The 18,522-nt window shown below is 40.9% G+C and overlaps 1 protein-coding gene across 3 annotated transcripts in view; it reads right to left on the bottom strand.

Annotated features, from left to right (window-relative positions):
• Nucleotides 1-3,668: 3,668 nt before the first annotated feature.
• The window catches only part of ddx19a (DEAD-box helicase 19a), a 29,616-nt gene continuing 14,762 nt past the window's right edge, over nt 3,669-18,522 (bottom strand). For 2 of the 3 annotated variants that reach the window (XM_061972229.2, XM_061972220.2), the window contains exons 6-11: nt 16,967-17,081; nt 16,726-16,903; nt 12,287-12,524; nt 9,553-9,715; nt 4,307-4,498; nt 3,669-4,238 (exon numbers count right to left, since the gene is read on the bottom strand). In XM_061972229.2, the coding sequence (XP_061828213.1) occupies nt 4,177-4,238; nt 4,307-4,498; nt 9,553-9,715; nt 12,287-12,524; nt 16,726-16,903; nt 16,967-17,081 (948 nt within the window). In that variant the 3' untranslated portion in view covers nt 3,669-4,176. The remainder of the gene's footprint in view (nt 4,239-4,306; nt 4,499-9,552; nt 9,716-12,286; nt 12,525-16,725; nt 16,904-16,966; nt 17,082-18,522) is intronic. The other variant, XM_061972210.1, reaches the window with a different exon arrangement.

The following is an 18,522-nucleotide window of genomic DNA, read 5'->3' as shown; positions in this document are numbered from 1 at the left end:
GACATTTAATATGGAATATGTATATTTAGTCGACATTTAATATGATATATCTTTATTTAGTCAACATTTAATATGGAACATGTTTATTTAGTCAACATTTAATATGGATTAGGTTTAATTAGTCGACATTTAATATGGAATAGGTTTAATTAGTCGACATTTAATATGGAATGGCTCGTTAATTAGTCGACATCTTTAAGATGGAATGTTTATTTAGTTGACATTTAGTATGGAACATGTTTATTTAGTCCACATTTATTATGAAATGTTTATTTAGCCCACATTTAATATGGAATATGTTTATTTAGTCGACATTTAATATGGAATAGGTTTAATTAGTCGACATTTAATATGGAATGTTTATTTAGTTGACATTTAATATGGAATATGTTTATTTAGTCTACATTTAATTTGATATATCTTTATTTAGTCGACATTTAATATGGAACATGTTTATTTAGTCAACATTTAATATGGATTAGGTTTAATTAGTCGACATTTAATATGGAATAGGTTTAATTAGTCGACATTTAATATGGAATGGCTCGTTAATTAGTCGACATTTAATATGGAATGTTTATTTAGTTGACATTTATTATGGAATATGTTTATTTAGTCGACATTTAATATGATATATCTTTATTTAGTCGACATTTAATATGGAACATGTTTATTTAGTCAACATTTAATATGGAATAGGTTTAATTAGTAGACATTTAATATGGAATGGCTCGTTAGTCGACATTTAATATGGAATAGGTTTAATTAGTAGACATTTAATATGGAATGGCTCGTTAGTCGACATTTAATATGGAATGTTTATTTAGTCCACATTTAATATGGAATATGTTTATTTAGTCGACATTTAATATGATATATCTTTATTTAGTCGACATTTAATATAGAACATGTTTATTTAGTCCACATTTATTATGTAATGTTTATTTCGTCGACATTTAATATGGAATGAGTTTAGTTTAATTAGTCGACGTTTAATATGGAATATGTTCATTTAGTCCACATTTAATATGGAATATGTTTATTAAGTCCACATTTAATATGGAATATGTTTATTCAGACCACATTTAATATGGAATATGTTTATTTAGTCGACATTTAATATGGAATAGGTTTAATTAGTCGACATTTAATATGGAATGGCTCGTTAGTCGACATTTAATATGGAATATGTTTATTTAGTTGACATTTAATATGGAATATGTTTAATTAGTCGATATTTAATACGATATATCTTTATTTAGTCGACATTTAATATGGAACATGTTTATTTAGTCAACATTTAATATGGAATAGGTCGACATTTAATATGGAATGACCACATTTAATATGGAATATGTTTAATTAGTCAACATTTAATATGATATATCTTTATTTAGTCGACATTTAATATGGAACATGTTAATTTAGTCCACATTTTTTATAGAATGTTTTAGTCCACATTTAATATGGAATAGGTTTAATTAGTCAACATTTAATATGAAATATGTTTATTTAGTCGACATTTAATACGGAATAATTTTAATTAGTCGACATTTAATATGGAATGGCTCGTTAATTAGTCGGCATTTAATATGGAATATGTTTATTTAGTCCACATTTAATATGGAACATGTTTATATAGTTCACATTTAATATGGAATATGTTTATTTAGTAGCGCCCCCCGCGACCCCAAAGGGAATAAGCTGTAGAAAATGGATGGATGGATGGATGGATAGTCCACATTTAATATGGAACATGTTTATTTAGTCCACATTTATTATGGAATGTTTATTTAGTCCACATTTAATATTGAATATGTTTATTTAGTCAACATTTAATATTAAATATATTTATTTAGTCCATATTTAATATGGAATATGTTTATTTAGTCGACATCTAATATGAAATGTTTATTTAGGCAACATTTAATATGAAATGTTTATTTAGTCCACATTCAATATGGAATATCTTTATTTAGTCCACATTTAATATGATATATCTTTATTTAGTCCACATTTAATATGGAATATGTTTAGTCGACATTTAACATGAAATGTTTATTTAGTCCACATTTAATATGGAATATGTTCCTTAACACACGCCAAGTTGCACAATGCTTGCTAGCCACACACACACACACACACACACGCACGCACACGCACACACATAAAAAATATCGATGTAATCATAGTAGGATCGACTTGATAGGGATGTCAGGTGTGGATCCACCCATGGCATTTGTTTACATTTAGGGTGCTAGCTTGCGGTTAGCTATCGTATCTTCCGTAGTGAAGCATTTTTAGCTAGTCCTCGTCCTCCAGTGATAATAATACCTGTAAGAATCTGACTTCATTTGTCGCCATGGAGGCCAGGATTAGTGATTTAGAAGTAGCTAAAACACTGCTGACTGTGGATGGACATTAGCTGCTAGCTAGCTGTCTTAAAGCACCTCTTCCTGAGGGCGTTTCAGTGTTATAACTTCGCCTTTATCTTTAGTTTTCAGGCCAAAATGCGTCCGTTCTCCCTTTTCTGTCTACACACTGTGTCTGCTCGTAAGTACTCTGTGTGTGTGCGCGCGCTGCCGAACATGCTCCTCTGCTCGTAAAACCAGCAATGTCAAGACGTGACGACGGGCCGTCATGCCCGGGAACCGGTATTTTTCTAACAGATTATAGTACCATTTTTGATTCATTAGTACCACGATTCTATACCAGTACCGGTATACCGTACAACCCTATGGGGTGTTTTGTGTACAATTTTGAGGACAAAAGGTATTCCATTTTTAAATAAGGCTGTAACATGTGGGAAAAAGTTAATACTTTTTGGATATATAGATAGATATCGAGTTTATAAATTCATAAAACGTCATTGATTTGTATTAGCATATATTCATATTAATTTTAAAATGTTTCCCATTTATTATGTATTCAATTAATGTATAAAATATTGTACGCATTGAAATATTTTATATCTTTAAAAAAAATAGTTTATTATTAATTCATTATTTAATTTAATATTATATTTTTATTTATTATTTATACTGTACATTTTTATTGAATCAATTTTTTTATTTGGTTTATTTAGTGAATTCAATATGTGCAAATATTGTATTTATATTACATTTCTTGCTTTTTTAATGTGTGTGTAATATATATATTTTTTTACACATAACACATTTACATTTTTTGTACTTTTTGTATAATGCGTGTATATTAAATGCTCACTAGTGAGTAAGTACCGTATTTTTCGGACTATAAGTCGCAGTTTTTTTCATAGTTTGGCCGGGGGTGCGACTTATACTCAGGAGCGACTTATGTGTGAAATGTTTAACACATCACCGTAAAATATAAAATAATATTATTTAGCTCATTCACGTAAGAGACTAGACGTATAAGAGTTCTTCGGATTTAGCGATTAGGAGTGACAGATTGTTTGGTAAACGTATAGCATGTTCTATATGTTATAGTTATTTGAATGACTCTTACCATAATACGTTACGTTAACATACCAGGCACGTTCTCAGTTGGTTATTTATGCCTCATATAACGTACACTTATTCAGCCTGTTGTTCACTATTCTTTATTTATTCTAAATTGTCTTTCAAATGTCTATTCTTGGTGTTGGGCTTTATCAAATAAATTTCCCCAAAAAATGCGACTTGTACTCCAGTGCGACTTATACTGTATATGTTTTTTTCCTTCTTTATTATGCATTTTTGGCAGGTGCTACTTATACTCCGGTGCGACTTATACTCCGAAAAATACGGTATATAAATCAGCTCCAGATACTGATTGCTGTGCCATTTGGCTGACTTATTCCAGTGTGTACACAAAGCACCAAAGGACAGCGTAAATGTAATATAAGTTGTTTTACTGTCCTTCTAAACGGAGGACCATGCAGCTCACAGCAGCAAATTCAAATAGGTCAAAGAAAGGAAGTAACCAGCACCACAGCAGTCTGAAACACACTAAATACTATAAAGCACACAAGAATATGCAAAACAGGAAAGAAAATCACTGCAAAAACACAGCAAACAAAGTAGTAGTAATAATAACAGCTATTTGGTTCTTAGCTTCAAGTAAAGAAATGGAAAGTGCGTCAAAGGAAACCTCCATACTTGTGCACAGTCAACGTGTAAACAATCAACCTGGATCAAAATGTCACTGAGTTTGTGTTCAGCTCAACTGTTTCTCCATCTCCTCAAAATTCAACGAGTCAAGTTTGAGGATTTTCCTGTCTGCAGGATGCAAGAAGACAAAAAAGCTAATAACCATCTCTTCAGGTGGGAAAGAAAGAGGTACGTACCAAAGTGCGTCTCGATCTGCCTGATGACCTCCATGCCGTGCTGGCTGTCCACCATGTTGATGGCGACGCCTCGCCGGCCGAAGCGTCCCGTGCGGCCGATCCGGTGAAGGTAAGTCTCGTTGTTGGCGTTCCCGTCTTGGTCCACGGGGAGGTCAAAGTTGACCACCAGGGAGACCTGCTCTACGTCGATACCTGAGGGACAAACACCACATCAGCTGTCTTCGGTTCTTTGAAGGATGAACCGTGTGCACGTGTTTGGCTTTTTCCTCACACATCTCTACATTCATTTTTTATTTCTGTTACCAAAAACTCAAATGTAACTGCAAGAGCGATTGCCATACTAAACCTACCTGGCCACCAGCGATTAAAATAGTCAGCTACACTATAAACCAGCATGTGCACCCAAAAAGTAACTGTGGGGGAGCGATCACATGAGTTGCCTACCCTGTGTGCATGAGCCCCCTGAAAATAACTGTGGGGGAGCGATCACATGAATTGCTTACTCTGCGTGCATGTGCACACTAAATAAAACTGTGGAGGAGCGATCACATGAGTTGCTTACCCTCCGTGCATGTGCACACTAAATACAACCGTGGAGGAGCGATCACATGAGTTGCCTACGCTGCATGCATGTGCACACTAAATAAAACTGTGGGGGAGCGATCCCATGAATTGCCTACGCTGCGTGCATGTACACACTAAATACAACTGGAGGAGCGATCACATGAGTTGCCTACGCTGCATGCATGTGCACACTAAATACAACTGGAGGAGCGATCACATGAGTTGCCTACGCTGCATGCATGTGCACACTAAATACAACTGGAGGAGCGATCACATGAGTTGCCTACGCTGCGTGCATGTACACACTAAATACAACTGGAGGAGCGATCACATGAGTTGCCTACGCTGCATGCATGTGCACACTAAATACAACTGTGGAGGAGCGATCACATGAGATGCTTACGCTCCGTGCTTGTGCACACTAAATACAACCGCGGAGGAGCGATCACATGAGTTGCCTACGTTGCATGCATGTGCACACTAAATACAACTGGAGGAGCGATGACATGAGTTGCTTACGCTGCGTGCATGTGCACACTAAATACAACTGTGGAGGAGCGATCACATGAGTTGCCTACGCTGCATGCATGTGCACACTAAATACAACTGTGGAGGAGCGATCACATGAGATGCTTACGCTCCGTGCATGTGCACACTAAATACAACCGTGGAGGAGCGATCACATGAGTTGCCTACGCTGCGTGCATGTGCACACTAAATACAACTGTGGAGGAGCGATCACATAAGTTGCCTACGCTGCATGCATGTGCACACTAAATACAACTGTGGAGGAGCGATCACATGAATTGCCTACTATGCGTGCATGTGCACACTAAATACAACTGTGGAGGAGCGATCACATGAGTTGCCTACGCTGCGTGCATGTGCACACTAAATATAACTGTGGAGGAGCGATCACATGAGTTGTCTACGCTGCATGCATGTGCACACTAAATACAACTGTGGAGGAGCGATCACATGAGTTACCTACTATGTGTGCATGTGCACACTAAATACAACTGTGGAGGAGCGATCACATGAGTTGCCTGCGCTGCGTGCATGTGCACACTAAATACAACTGTGGAGGAGCGATGACATGAGTTGCTTACGCTGTGTGCATGTGCACACTAAATACAACTGTGGAGGAGCGATCACATGAGTTGCCTACGTTGCATACATGTGCACACTAAATACAACTGGAGGAGCGATGACATGAGTTGCTTACGCTGCGTGCATGTGCACACTAAATACAACTGTGGAGGAACGATCACATGAGTTGCCTACGCTGCATGCATGTGCACACTAAATACAACTGTGGAGGAGCGATCACATGAGATGCTTACGCTCCGTGCATGTGCACACTAAATACAACCGTGGAGGAGCGATCACATGAGTTGCCTACGCTGCGTGCATGTGCACACTAAATACAACTGTGGAGGAGCGATCACATAAGTTGCCTACGCTGCGTACATGTGCACACTAAATACAACTGTGGAGGAGCGATCACATGAGTTGCCTACTATGCGTGCATGTGCACACTAAATACAACTGTGGAGGAGCGATCACATGAGTTGCCTACGCTGCGTGCATGTGCACACTAAATATAACTGTGGAGGAGCGATCAAATGAGTTGTCTACGCTGCATGCATGTGCACACTAAATACAACTGTGGAGGAGCGATCGCATGAGTTACCTACTATGTGTGCATGTGCACACTAAATACAACTGTGGAGGAGCGATCACATGAGTTGCCTGCGCTGCGTGCATGTGCACACTAAATACAACTGTGGAGGAGCGATGACATGAGTTGCTTACGCTGTGTGCATGTGCACACTAAATACAACTGTGGAGGAGCGATCACATGAGTTGCCTACGCTGCATGCATGTGCACACTAAATACAACTGTGGAGGAGCGATGACATGAGTTGCTTACGCTGTGTGCATGTGCACACTAAATACAACTGTGGGGGAGCGATCCCATGAGTTGCCTACGCTGCGTGCATGTACACACTAAATACAACTGGAGGAGCGATCACATGAGTTGCCTACGCTGCATGCATGTGCACACTAAATAAAACTGTGGAGGAGCGATCACATGAGTTTCTTACCCTTCGTGCATGTGCACACTTAATACAACCGTGGAGGAGCGATCACATAAGTTGCCTACGCTGCGTGCATGTACACACTAAATACAACTGTGGAGGAGCGATCACATGAGTTGCCTACGTTGCATGCATGTGCACACTAAATACAACTGGAGGAGCGATGACATGAGTTGCTTACGCTGCGTGCATGTGCACACTAAATACAACTGTGGAGGAGCGATCACATGAGTTGCCTACGCTGCATGCATGTGCACACTAAATACAACTGTGGAGGAGCGATCACATGAGATGCTTACGCTCCGTGCATGTGCACACTAAATACAACCGTGGAGGAGCGATCACATGAGTTGCCTACGCTGCGTGCATGTGCACACTAAATACAACTGTGGAGGAGCGATCACATAAGTTGCCTACGCTGCATGCATGTGCACACTAAATACAACTGTGGAGGAGCGATCACATGAATTGCCTACTATGCGTGCATGTGCACACTAAATACAACTGTGGAGGAGCGATCACATGAGTTGCCTACGCTGCGTGCATGTGCACACTAAATATAACTGTGGAGGAGCGATCACATGAGTTGTCTACGCTGCATGCATGTGCACACTAAATACAACTGTGGAGGAGCGATCACATGAGTTACCTACTATGTGTGCATGTGCACACTAAATACAACTGTGGAGGAGCGATCACATGAGTTGCCTGCGCTGCGTGCATGTGCACACTAAATACAACTGTGGAGGAGCGATGACATGAGTTGCTTACGCTGTGTGCATGTGCACACTAAATACAACTGTGGAGGAGCGATCACATGAGTTGCCTACGTTGCATACATGTGCACACTAAATACAACTGGAGGAGCGATGACATGAGTTGCTTACGCTGCGTGCATGTGCACACTAAATACAACTGTGGAGGAACGATCACATGAGTTGCCTACGCTGCATGCATGTGCACACTAAATACAACTGTGGAGGAGCGATCACATGAGATGCTTACGCTCCGTGCATGTGCACACTAAATACAACCGTGGAGGAGCGATCACATGAGTTGCCTACGCTGCGTGCATGTGCACACTAAATACAACTGTGGAGGAGCGATCACATAAGTTGCCTACGCTGCGTACATGTGCACACTAAATACAACTGTGGAGGAGCGATCACATGAGTTGCCTACTATGCGTGCATGTGCACACTAAATACAACTGTGGAGGAGCGATCACATGAGTTGCCTACGCTGCGTGCATGTGCACACTAAATATAACTGTGGAGGAGCGATCAAATGAGTTGTCTACGCTGCATGCATGTGCACACTAAATACAACTGTGGAGGAGCGATCGCATGAGTTACCTACTATGTGTGCATGTGCACACTAAATACAACTGTGGAGGAGCGATCACATGAGTTGCCTGCGCTGCGTGCATGTGCACACTAAATACAACTGTGGAGGAGCGATGACATGAGTTGCTTACGCTGTGTGCATGTGCACACTAAATACAACTGTGGAGGAGCGATCACATGAGTTGCCTACGCTGCATGCATGTGCACACTAAATACAACTGTGGAGGAGCGATGACATGAGTTGCTTACGCTGTGTGCATGTGCACACTAAATACAACTGTGGGGGAGCGATCCCATGAGTTGCCTACGCTGCGTGCATGTACACACTAAATACAACTGGAGGAGCGATCACATGAGTTGCCTACGCTGCATGCATGTGCACACTAAATAAAACTGTGGAGGAGCGATCACATGAGTTTCTTACCCTTCGTGCATGTGCACACTTAATACAACCGTGGAGGAGCGATCACATAAGTTGCCTACGCTGCGTGCATGTACACACTAAATACAACTGTGGAGGAGCGATCACATGAGTTGCCTACGTTGCATGCATGTGCACACTAAATACAACTGGAGGAGCGATGACATGGGTTGCTTACGCTGCGTGCATGTGCACACTAAATACAACTGGAGGAGCGATGACATGAGTTGCTTACGCTCCGTACATGTGCACACTAAATACAACTGTGGAGGAGCGATCACATGAGTTGCCTACGCTGCGTGCATGTGCACACTAAATACAACTGGAGGAGCGATGACATGAGTTGCTTACGCTGCGTGCATGTGCACACTAAATACAACTGTGGAGGAGCGATCACATGAGTTGCCTACTATGCGTGCATGTGCACATTAAATACAACTGTGGAGGAGCGATCACATGAGTTGTCTACGCTGCGTGCATGTGCACACTAAATACAACTGTGGAGGAGCGATCACATGAGTTGCCTACTATGCGTGCATGTGCACATTAAATACAACTGTGGAGGAGCGATCACATGAGTTGCCTACGCTGCATGCATGTGCACACTAAATACAACTGTGGAGGAGCGAACACATGAGTTGCCTACTATGTGTGCATGTGCACACTAAATACAACTGTGGAGGAGCGATCACATGAGTTGCCTACGCTGCATGCATGTGCACACTAAATATAACTGTGGAGGAGCGATCACATGAGTTGCCTACTATGTGTGCATGTGCACACTAAATACAACTGTGCACTGGACCTTCTCACCTCTCGAGCAAACATTGGTGGTCACAAGAACTTTCTCACTGCCGCTCCTGAAGCGTTCGATGATGCAAGCTCTCTGCGTCACGGTCAATTCCCCGCTCAGCAGCGCCACCACGTGGCCTTCTTTTGTCAGGTGAGCGGACAGCAAAGACGCCATCTTGCGAGTCTGCACCGGGAGAGAAATCTTTTGTCGTCATGTCAAATAGTGTGTACCAGTGTGCAGTAAGTGGACTGCAAACTACTGCCACATTCTGCACCCTGAGTAATTAATTACACAGTGTACTTATTGAAGTGTACTTATTCGTCGTATTCCACTTGGGACTAAGCCTACATTTTGGTCAAATAATTAATTTTGCCATGATCATACTTGCCAACCCTCCCGATTTTCCCGGGAGACTCACGAATTTCAGTGCCCCTCCCGAAAATCTCCCGGGGCAACCATTCTACCGATTTCCACCCGGACAACAATATTGGGGGCGTGCCTTAAAGGTACTGCATTTAGCGTCCTCTACAACCTGTCGTCACGCCCGTTTTTTCTCCACACAAACAGCGTGCCGGCCCTGTCACATAATTGCAGGTAAAAGCCAGTAAATTAGAATATTTTGAAAAACTTGATTTATTTCAGTAATTGCATTCAAAAGGTGTAACTAGTACATTATATTTATTCATTGCACACAGACTGATGCATTCAAATGTTTATTTCATTTAATTTTGATGATTTGAAGTGGCAACAAATGAAAATCCAAAATTCCGTGTCACAAAATTAGAATATTACTTAAGGCTAATACAAAAAAAGGATTTTTAGAAATGTTGGCCAACTGAAAAGTATGAAAATGAAAAATATGAGCATGTACAATACTCAATACTTGGTTGGAGCTCCTTTTGCCTCAATTACTGCGTTAATGCGGCGTGGCATGGAGTCGATGAGTTTCTGGCACTGCTCAGGTGTTATGAGAGCCCAGGTTGCTCTGATAGTGGCCTTCAACTCTTCTGCGTTTTTGGGTCTGGCATTCTGCATCTTCCTTTTCACAATACCCCACAGATTTTCTATGGGGCTAAGGTCAGGGGAGTTGGCGGGCCAATTTAGAACAGAAATACCATGGTCCGTAAACCAGGCACGGGTAGATTTTGCGCTGTGTGCAGGCGCCAAGTCCTGTTGGAACTTGAAATCTCCATCTCCATAGAGCAGGTCAGCAGCAGGAAGCATGAAGTGCTCTAAAACTTGCTGGTAGACGGCTGCGTTGACCCTGGATCTCAGGAAACAGAGTGGACCGACACCAGCAGATGACATGGCACCCCAAACCATCACCCAACCATGCAAATTTTGCATGTCCTTTGGAAATCGAGGTCCCAGAGTCTGGAGGAAGACAGGAGAGGCACAGGATCCACGTTGCCTGAAGTCTAGTGTAAAGTTTCCACCATCAGTGATGGTTTCCATGCCACGCCGCATTAACGCAGTAATTGAGGCAAAAGGAGCTCCAACCAAGTATTGAGTATTGTACATGCTCATATTTTTCATTTTCATACTTTTCAGTTGGCCAACATTTCTAAAAATCCCTTTTTTGTATTAGCCTTAAGTAATATTCTCATTTTTGTTTGTTGCCACTTCAAATCATCAAAATTAAATGAAATAAACATTTGAATGCATCAGTCTGTGTGCAATGAATAAATATAATGTACAAGTTACACCTTTTGAATGCAATTACTGAAATAAATCAAGTTTTTCAAAATATTCTAATTTACTGGCTTTTACCTGTATATGCGGCATCTACACACACACACACAAGCGAATGCAACGCATACTTGATCAACAGACATACAGGTCACACTGAAGGGTGGCCGTATAAACAACTTTAACACTGTTACAAATATGCGCCACACTGTGAACCCACACCAAACAAGAATGACAAACACATTTCGGGAGAACATCCGCACTGTAACACAACAGAACAAATACCCAGAACCCCTTGCAGCACTAACTCTTCCGGGACACTACAATATACACCCCCCACACCTCAACCCCGCGCCCCCACCCCAATCTCCTGAATCCGGAGGTCTCAAGGTTGGCAAGTATGGCCATGATGCTTTAGTGCAACTTTACACACAGTATGGTTAATGCTAGCTTTCAAAGTACCGTATTTAAGTCGTACCTGCCGAATATGCATAATAAAGAAGGAAAAAAACATATATAAGTCGCACCGGAGTATAAGTCACATTTTTTGGGGAAATGTATTTGATGAAATCCAACACCAAGAATAGACATTTGGAAGGCAATTTAAAACAAATAAAGAATAGTGAACAACAGGCTGAATAAGTGTACGTTATATGAGGCATAAATAACCAACTGAGAACGTGCCTGGTATGTTAACGTAACATATTATGGTAAGTCATTCAAATAACTATAACATATAGAACATGCTATATACGTTTACCAAACAATCTGTCACTCCTAATCGCTAAATCCGAAGAACTCTTATACGTCTAGTCTCTTACGTGAATGAGCTAAATAATATTATTTGATATTTTAAGGTAATGTGTTAATAATTTCACATATAAGTCGCTCCTGAGTATAAGGCGCACCCCCGGCCAAACTATGAAAAAAACTGCGACTTATAGTCCGAAAAATACGTTATTTAAAATCAAACATTCGTAATAGTGTCCCTAGTGGCCTGGAATGCACATTACACTCCATCCGCTTGTTTTTTTTAGCCGTGCACGGTTACCGTCCAGGACTTACCGCGCAGAAGATCATGGCCTGTGCCACGGTCATGCTACTGTAAAGGTCGCTCATGGCCCTGAACTTGTCCTCCTTGGACCTGCAGAGCACGTAGAACTGCTTGATGGTGTCCAGCGTCTCCTCCTCGCGCCGCAGACGGATGAAGTTGGCCTCGGGGACGATCCTCTGGGCAAACTTCCACACCTCCTCCTCGAAAGTGGCCGAGAAGAAGAGCATCTGGCAGTCCTTTGGAAGCTGCCTGCGTGTGTGTTGAAGAAAGGGATGATTGCACAACACTGCAGCAACAGAACCAATGTTGTATTAGTATTTATTCCCTTGGTTTTGTCATAATTTGTGATGAAATAGTCGAATAAAACATTATCCATATCTTTAAAGACAAATCTTTGTGATTTGTTCAATATTAGTATTGACTAGTATTAGGGCTGGGCGATAAAACGATAACAATATATATCGCGATAGACATGTGATCGATATCAATAGAAAATGGTGTCGATAGAACGTTCGATAATTTCACTGAGTTCTGTTAGAAAAAAATAGGAAGAAAGGCCGAGCCGGAACCGCACGGCATTCTGGGGTGTAGGCAGAGGAAGGGCTTTGGCCTCTCGACCTATCACGGTCGAGCCTGAACCGCGAGGCATTCTGGGAAATGCTAACAGGAAAAAAAAAAGCAACAACGGCTAGCTGACGACGAGAAGTGAAACGAAACGGGAATAAGAGTGCGGCAGCACGAGAGGAAATTGTAAATAAAAAAGGAAACGTCACGTCACCAGTTCGGCAGTATTTTGGATTTTTTAAGTCCGATACGAATCCGTGGAAAAGGAGATACTGTTAGCAAAGCACTTTGCGACAACCTCCGACATGTGGTCAAACCGTTCATGCAAGCCATACCGAAGCTTGACAATTCATTTCCTCGACAATGACTGGGTTCTGAAAACACGATGCCTGGAAACTGCGTATTTCCCCGAAGACCACACCGGAGAGATAATAGCAGAAGGCTTGAAGGAGGCACTGTTGTCCTGGAGTCTGGCTGAGGAAAAAATGGTGTGCATCACCACAGACAGCGGGGCAAATATAGTGAAGGCAACTTCATAAACAAGTGGACACGGCTGCTTGCTTAATGTGACTGTTATTTATTTGCATATATTGTTACCAATATGGCTTTAAAGCCTGAGTTGTACACTACTAATTTCTTAATTACAATACATTGCACATTTTGTTGGATTAAGCATTTATTTAATGTCAATATTTGCACATCGACCAGTATTTTCATTTATTTGACTGTTTTTCATAATGCTGACCTCGTTCTAAAGGTTAAAGGTTATATTTAAAATAAAAGTATTTAAATTCAGCCTGTTTTCTCCTGGTCTTTATTTAGAATAGTTTTTTGTTTTTTTTATCAATAATTATCGATATCGACCGATATGAAACACTTATATCGTGATACATTTTTTAGTCATATCGCCCAGCCTTAACTAGTATAGTATCGCAGTACTAATGAATCAAAAACTGTATTATACTCTGTTTGAAAAGTACCGGTTCCCGGGCATGAGGGCGCGTCGTCACGTCATGACATTGCTGGTTTTACAAAAAGTGGAGCATGTTCGGCAGCGCACACACACGAAGATAAAGGTGAAGTTATAACACTGAAACGCCCTCAGGAAGAGGTGCTTTAAGACATGGCTAGCTAGTTAGCGGCTAACATCCACCTGCAGTCGCCAGTGTTTTCTAAATCACTAATCCTGGCCTCCATGGTGACAAATAAAGTAAGTTTCTTACAAGTAACTGGAGGACGAGGAATAGCTAAATATGCTTCACTACACACCGTAGAAGGATACAATATCATCCAAAACGTATGTAAAGCATCCAAACAACAGAAGAATAAGTGATTTTTACATTTTAACAGAAGTGTAGATAGAACATGTTAAAACAGAAAATACGCAGATTTTAACAGTAAATGAACAACTGGATTAATAATCAATTTTTACAGTTTGTCCCTCATAATGTTGACAAAATAATAGAATGATAAATGACACAATATGTTACTGCATACGTCAGCAGACTAATTAGGAGCCTTTGTTTGTTTACTTACTACTAAAAGACAAGTTGTTCACTATTTTATTTAAGGACTAATTTTTTCTTCGATTGCAATTAGAAACATATGTTTACTAGGGGTGTAACGGTGCGTGTATTTGTATTGAACCGTTTCCGTACAGGGGTTCCGGTTCGGTTCGGAGGTGCACCGAACGAGTTTCCACACGGACATATTAAGTAGCGTAACGCACGTTGTGTAAACAATGCACACCGAGGCACAACACACGGCAGTGTGCATTGTTTACTCAAAATGCCGGACATTTGAGGCATTTAAGAAACTCCGCCCTGACAGCTCCGCAAAAGAGGACATGTCCGGTGAAAAGAGGACGTATGGTCAGTCTATCGTAGCCCGTTAGCTGCTAGCATGCTGCTAACGGGCTACGATAGACTGACCATACGTCCTCTTTTCCCCGGACATGTCCTCTTTTGCGGAGCTGTCAGGGCGGAGTTTCTTAAATGCCTCAAATGTCCGGCATTTTGAGTTAGGGTTGCGTGTATTTTCAATGTACCTTCAGGGTTAAGAAGGGGTTGAAAACAAAACAAATTGTGTGTGCAGCAGCATTCGTGAGGGAGGGGCAGAGACAGAGAGAGCGAGGGAGTTATGATAAACGCGCATGCGTCGCCAGGCTCTGCTTTTTATCCATAGATTTATCAGATTTAATTTTTTATTATCTCTAGCAGGGGTGTCAAAAGTGTGCCCCGGAGGCCATTTGCGGCCCACAGCTAATGTTTTAAAGGCCCACGGCACATTCTAAAAATACTATTAAAATAAACAAAAACATAACAAAAGTGAAATAAAAAAGCTTAAAGGTTAAATGTAATTTGGAAAAAGTTGCAATGTTGACTAATAAAACAAAGCTGTTTTTTTTTTCTTTCTTTCAAACGGTCATTCCTCAAAACATAATATTGAATCAAAATCAATGTTATTATGAATTATTGACCTATCCAAGGTTCCGATTACTTCACATCAAATATTCCACTAAGAAAAATATTTTTGGTGGAAGATTTTGCAAATTTGGTAAATAACCCAAAAATTTATATTTTGTTGTTTTCTTACTGTACCGAAAATGAACCGAACCGTGACCTCTAAACCGAGGTATGTACCGAACCAAAATTTCTGTGTACCGTTACACCCCTAATGTTTACTGTACAGTAAGATTTTTTGTTAAAATAAAGCCAATAATGCCATTTTTTGTGGTCCCCTTCATTTAGAAAAGTATCGAAATAAATGTTGGTACCGGTACCAAAATATTGGTATGGGGACAACCCTATTACATAACATCTTAAGCTCTATGTATCCATTTTTGATATATATTTTTTTCTGGGCTATAAAAGAAAAACAAACAGCCATGTTTTCCTGCATCATCAATTGTACATCCTGGCTTGACCTTAACATACTTTTGATTGTTTGTAGTGTGAAACGTGTATATTTCATGACATATTACAAAAATGTAACGGTATTTAATGTGACGATTGTACTCCCGTGAGAATCCTTCAATGCGCAATTACATTTCTGCACACCCTGGATTCCTATACATGCGCAGATGCAGGGGGCGCCTCTGTAGGTCTTCAGCACCGTGGCTACCAAAGTGCTTGCTTTGATATGCAGGTGACTACCTCTTGAAGCTCATCAAGAGAATGCCAAGAAGTAATCAGAGCAAAGGGTGGCTATTTTGAAGAAACTGGAATATAAAACATGTTTTCAGTTATTTCACCTTTTTTTGTTAAGTACATAACTCATGCATTCATAGTTTTGATGTGACAATCTACAATATAAATAGTCATGAAATGAAAAAAAACCCATTGAATGAGGTGTGTCCAAACTTTTGGCCTGTACTGTATATACCACTGGTATTACAACAATATAATGAATTGCATCACTGACTGAGTCAACATGCTCCAGGATGTGCGATGTTCAAGAAACCAGAATGGCGATTGGATTTCAGGCAATGAAACCCTTTTAGAACGTTTTCACAGATGATCCCCACCTTAATATTGCCAGATGGCCGTCGGTGGGTATTTCACGGATATATTAAAGGGCGGCCACACTGCAGACTTCCTCCTCACGTCATCACAACACCTGGTTTCGGCAGGGTCTTTTGGTCGAAAATGGCCCTTGTTTGCATGTGGTTGCCAAACATGTTGTGCATCACTAAAAATGCAATATCCTTCCTAATGTCATTGCAAAGAAGGGTACGACAGATGCAACACGCATGAGTCAGCTGGGTTGCCGTAGCAACATTTTAAAGCTCGTAGAGAGGGGTTTTAATGATAAAGGTTATGGAAAACTAAATGGTGTTTATTATTAGTTTGATGTACATGTTTAATTATATGGATACTTTTTGTACCTGTGGATGCGGAAGCTCTGGTCGCGATGACCCTGCGTGTTGATCATCACGTCTGCCTCGTCCAGCACGAACATGCTGATCTTTTTGGGCTCGATTAACTTCAGTTTGGTGCACCAGTCCAGGACGGTGCCTGGCGTTCCCACCACGATCTGCTCCTGCAACTTACTGCCTCGGTTCGCTGGGCGGAAAGGCAGTCACGTGGGTGATTCGCCAGCTGGCAGCGCGGCGGCGACCTTCTTACCTCGGTTGCCCTGGATACCGTACGCCAGCTTTATGTCGGGGTAGCGTTTGCCCATCTGCTCGATCACCTGACCGATCTGCACGGCCAGCTCGAACGTCGGCGCGACACAAAGAGCCTGAAAAGCGGGGAATACAACTTTGGTGAGCACTTTGAACTTTGAAAGCAATGTTAAGAATTCTGGTGATTAAAAACAAAATCAAAATTTTTTGTTAAAATAGTAACATTTTCCGGGCTATAAGGCGCACTTAAAATCCTTTAATTTTCCTCAAAACTCGACAGTGCACCTTATGACCCGGTGAGCCTAATGTATGGAATAATTCTGGTTGTGCTTACCGACCTCAAAGCAATTTTATTTGGTACATGGTGTAATGATAAGTGTGACCAGTAGATGGCAGTCACACATAAAAGATACGTGTAGACTGCAATATGATGGCAGTCACACATCAAAGATTTGTGTGGACTGCAATATGACTCAAGTAAACACCAACATTTTATATGTTCCATTGAAAATATAGAACATTACACACGGTGCACAAAAATCTATCAAAATGTTTTAGTACGACTTTGGTAAGCACCGCTTGATGGATTGCACTGTGCTTCAACATGCGAGTATTATTATGGTGTGTGTATAAGGTAAGACATTATCTGGCGTTTTGTTTCGCAATAACTTTTCTTACCTTCTGGTACCTGCTGATCTGTATTTCGGATCTGCATAAGTCCTGAAAATTTGCGCAAGTCGGCCTTTGTAGGCCATAGTCGATAAGCTTCTTCTTGTTATGGAACATTCATCCTCCGCTGTTGCCATTTCTAATATAAAGTAGTGTAAAGTTCTTACCGTACTTATATCTAGAGATGTCCGATATCGGCCGATAAATACTTTAAAATGTAATATCGGAAATTATCGGTATCGCTTTCAACCTCCTGATATTCCCGGGAGACTCCCGAATTTCAGTGCCCCTCCCGGAAATCTCCCGGGGCAACCATTCTCCCGAATTTCTCCCGATTTCCAACCGGACAACATTATTGGGGGCGTGCCTTAAAGGCACTGCCTTTAGTGTCCTCTACAACCTGTCGTCACGTCCGCTTTTCCTCCATACAAACAGCGTGCCGGCCCAGTCACATAATATATGCAACTTTTACACATAGAAGTGAATGCAAAGCATACTTGAACAACAGCCATACAGGTCACACTGAGGGTGGCCGTATAAACAACTTTAACACTGTTACAAATATGCGCCACACTGTGAACCCACACCAAACAAGAATGACAAACACATTTCGGGAGAACATCCGCACCGTAACACAACAGAACAAAATTAGGCATAATAATGTGTTAATTCTACAACTGTATATATCGGTTGATATCGTAATAGGTAATTAAGAGTTGGACAATATCGGAATATCGGATATCGGTAAAAAAGCCATTATCGGACATCTCTACTTATATCGGTCAGTAGACTCGCCATGAAAACGCTAAAACATACCGGTCTAGTGAGTTTACATTAGTCACCTACGGAACTTTAGTTATCGGTTTTTCACGAGAGACATTTCCGGCG

The sequence above is a fragment of the Nerophis lumbriciformis genome, linkage group LG01, assembly GCF_033978685.3.
Source record: "Nerophis lumbriciformis linkage group LG01, RoL_Nlum_v2.1, whole genome shotgun sequence".
NCBI classification, from domain to species: domain Eukaryota; kingdom Metazoa; phylum Chordata; class Actinopteri; order Syngnathiformes; family Syngnathidae; genus Nerophis; species Nerophis lumbriciformis.
Note: the sequence above shows the minus strand (reverse complement) of the source record. Positions and strands in the feature narration are given on the sequence as shown.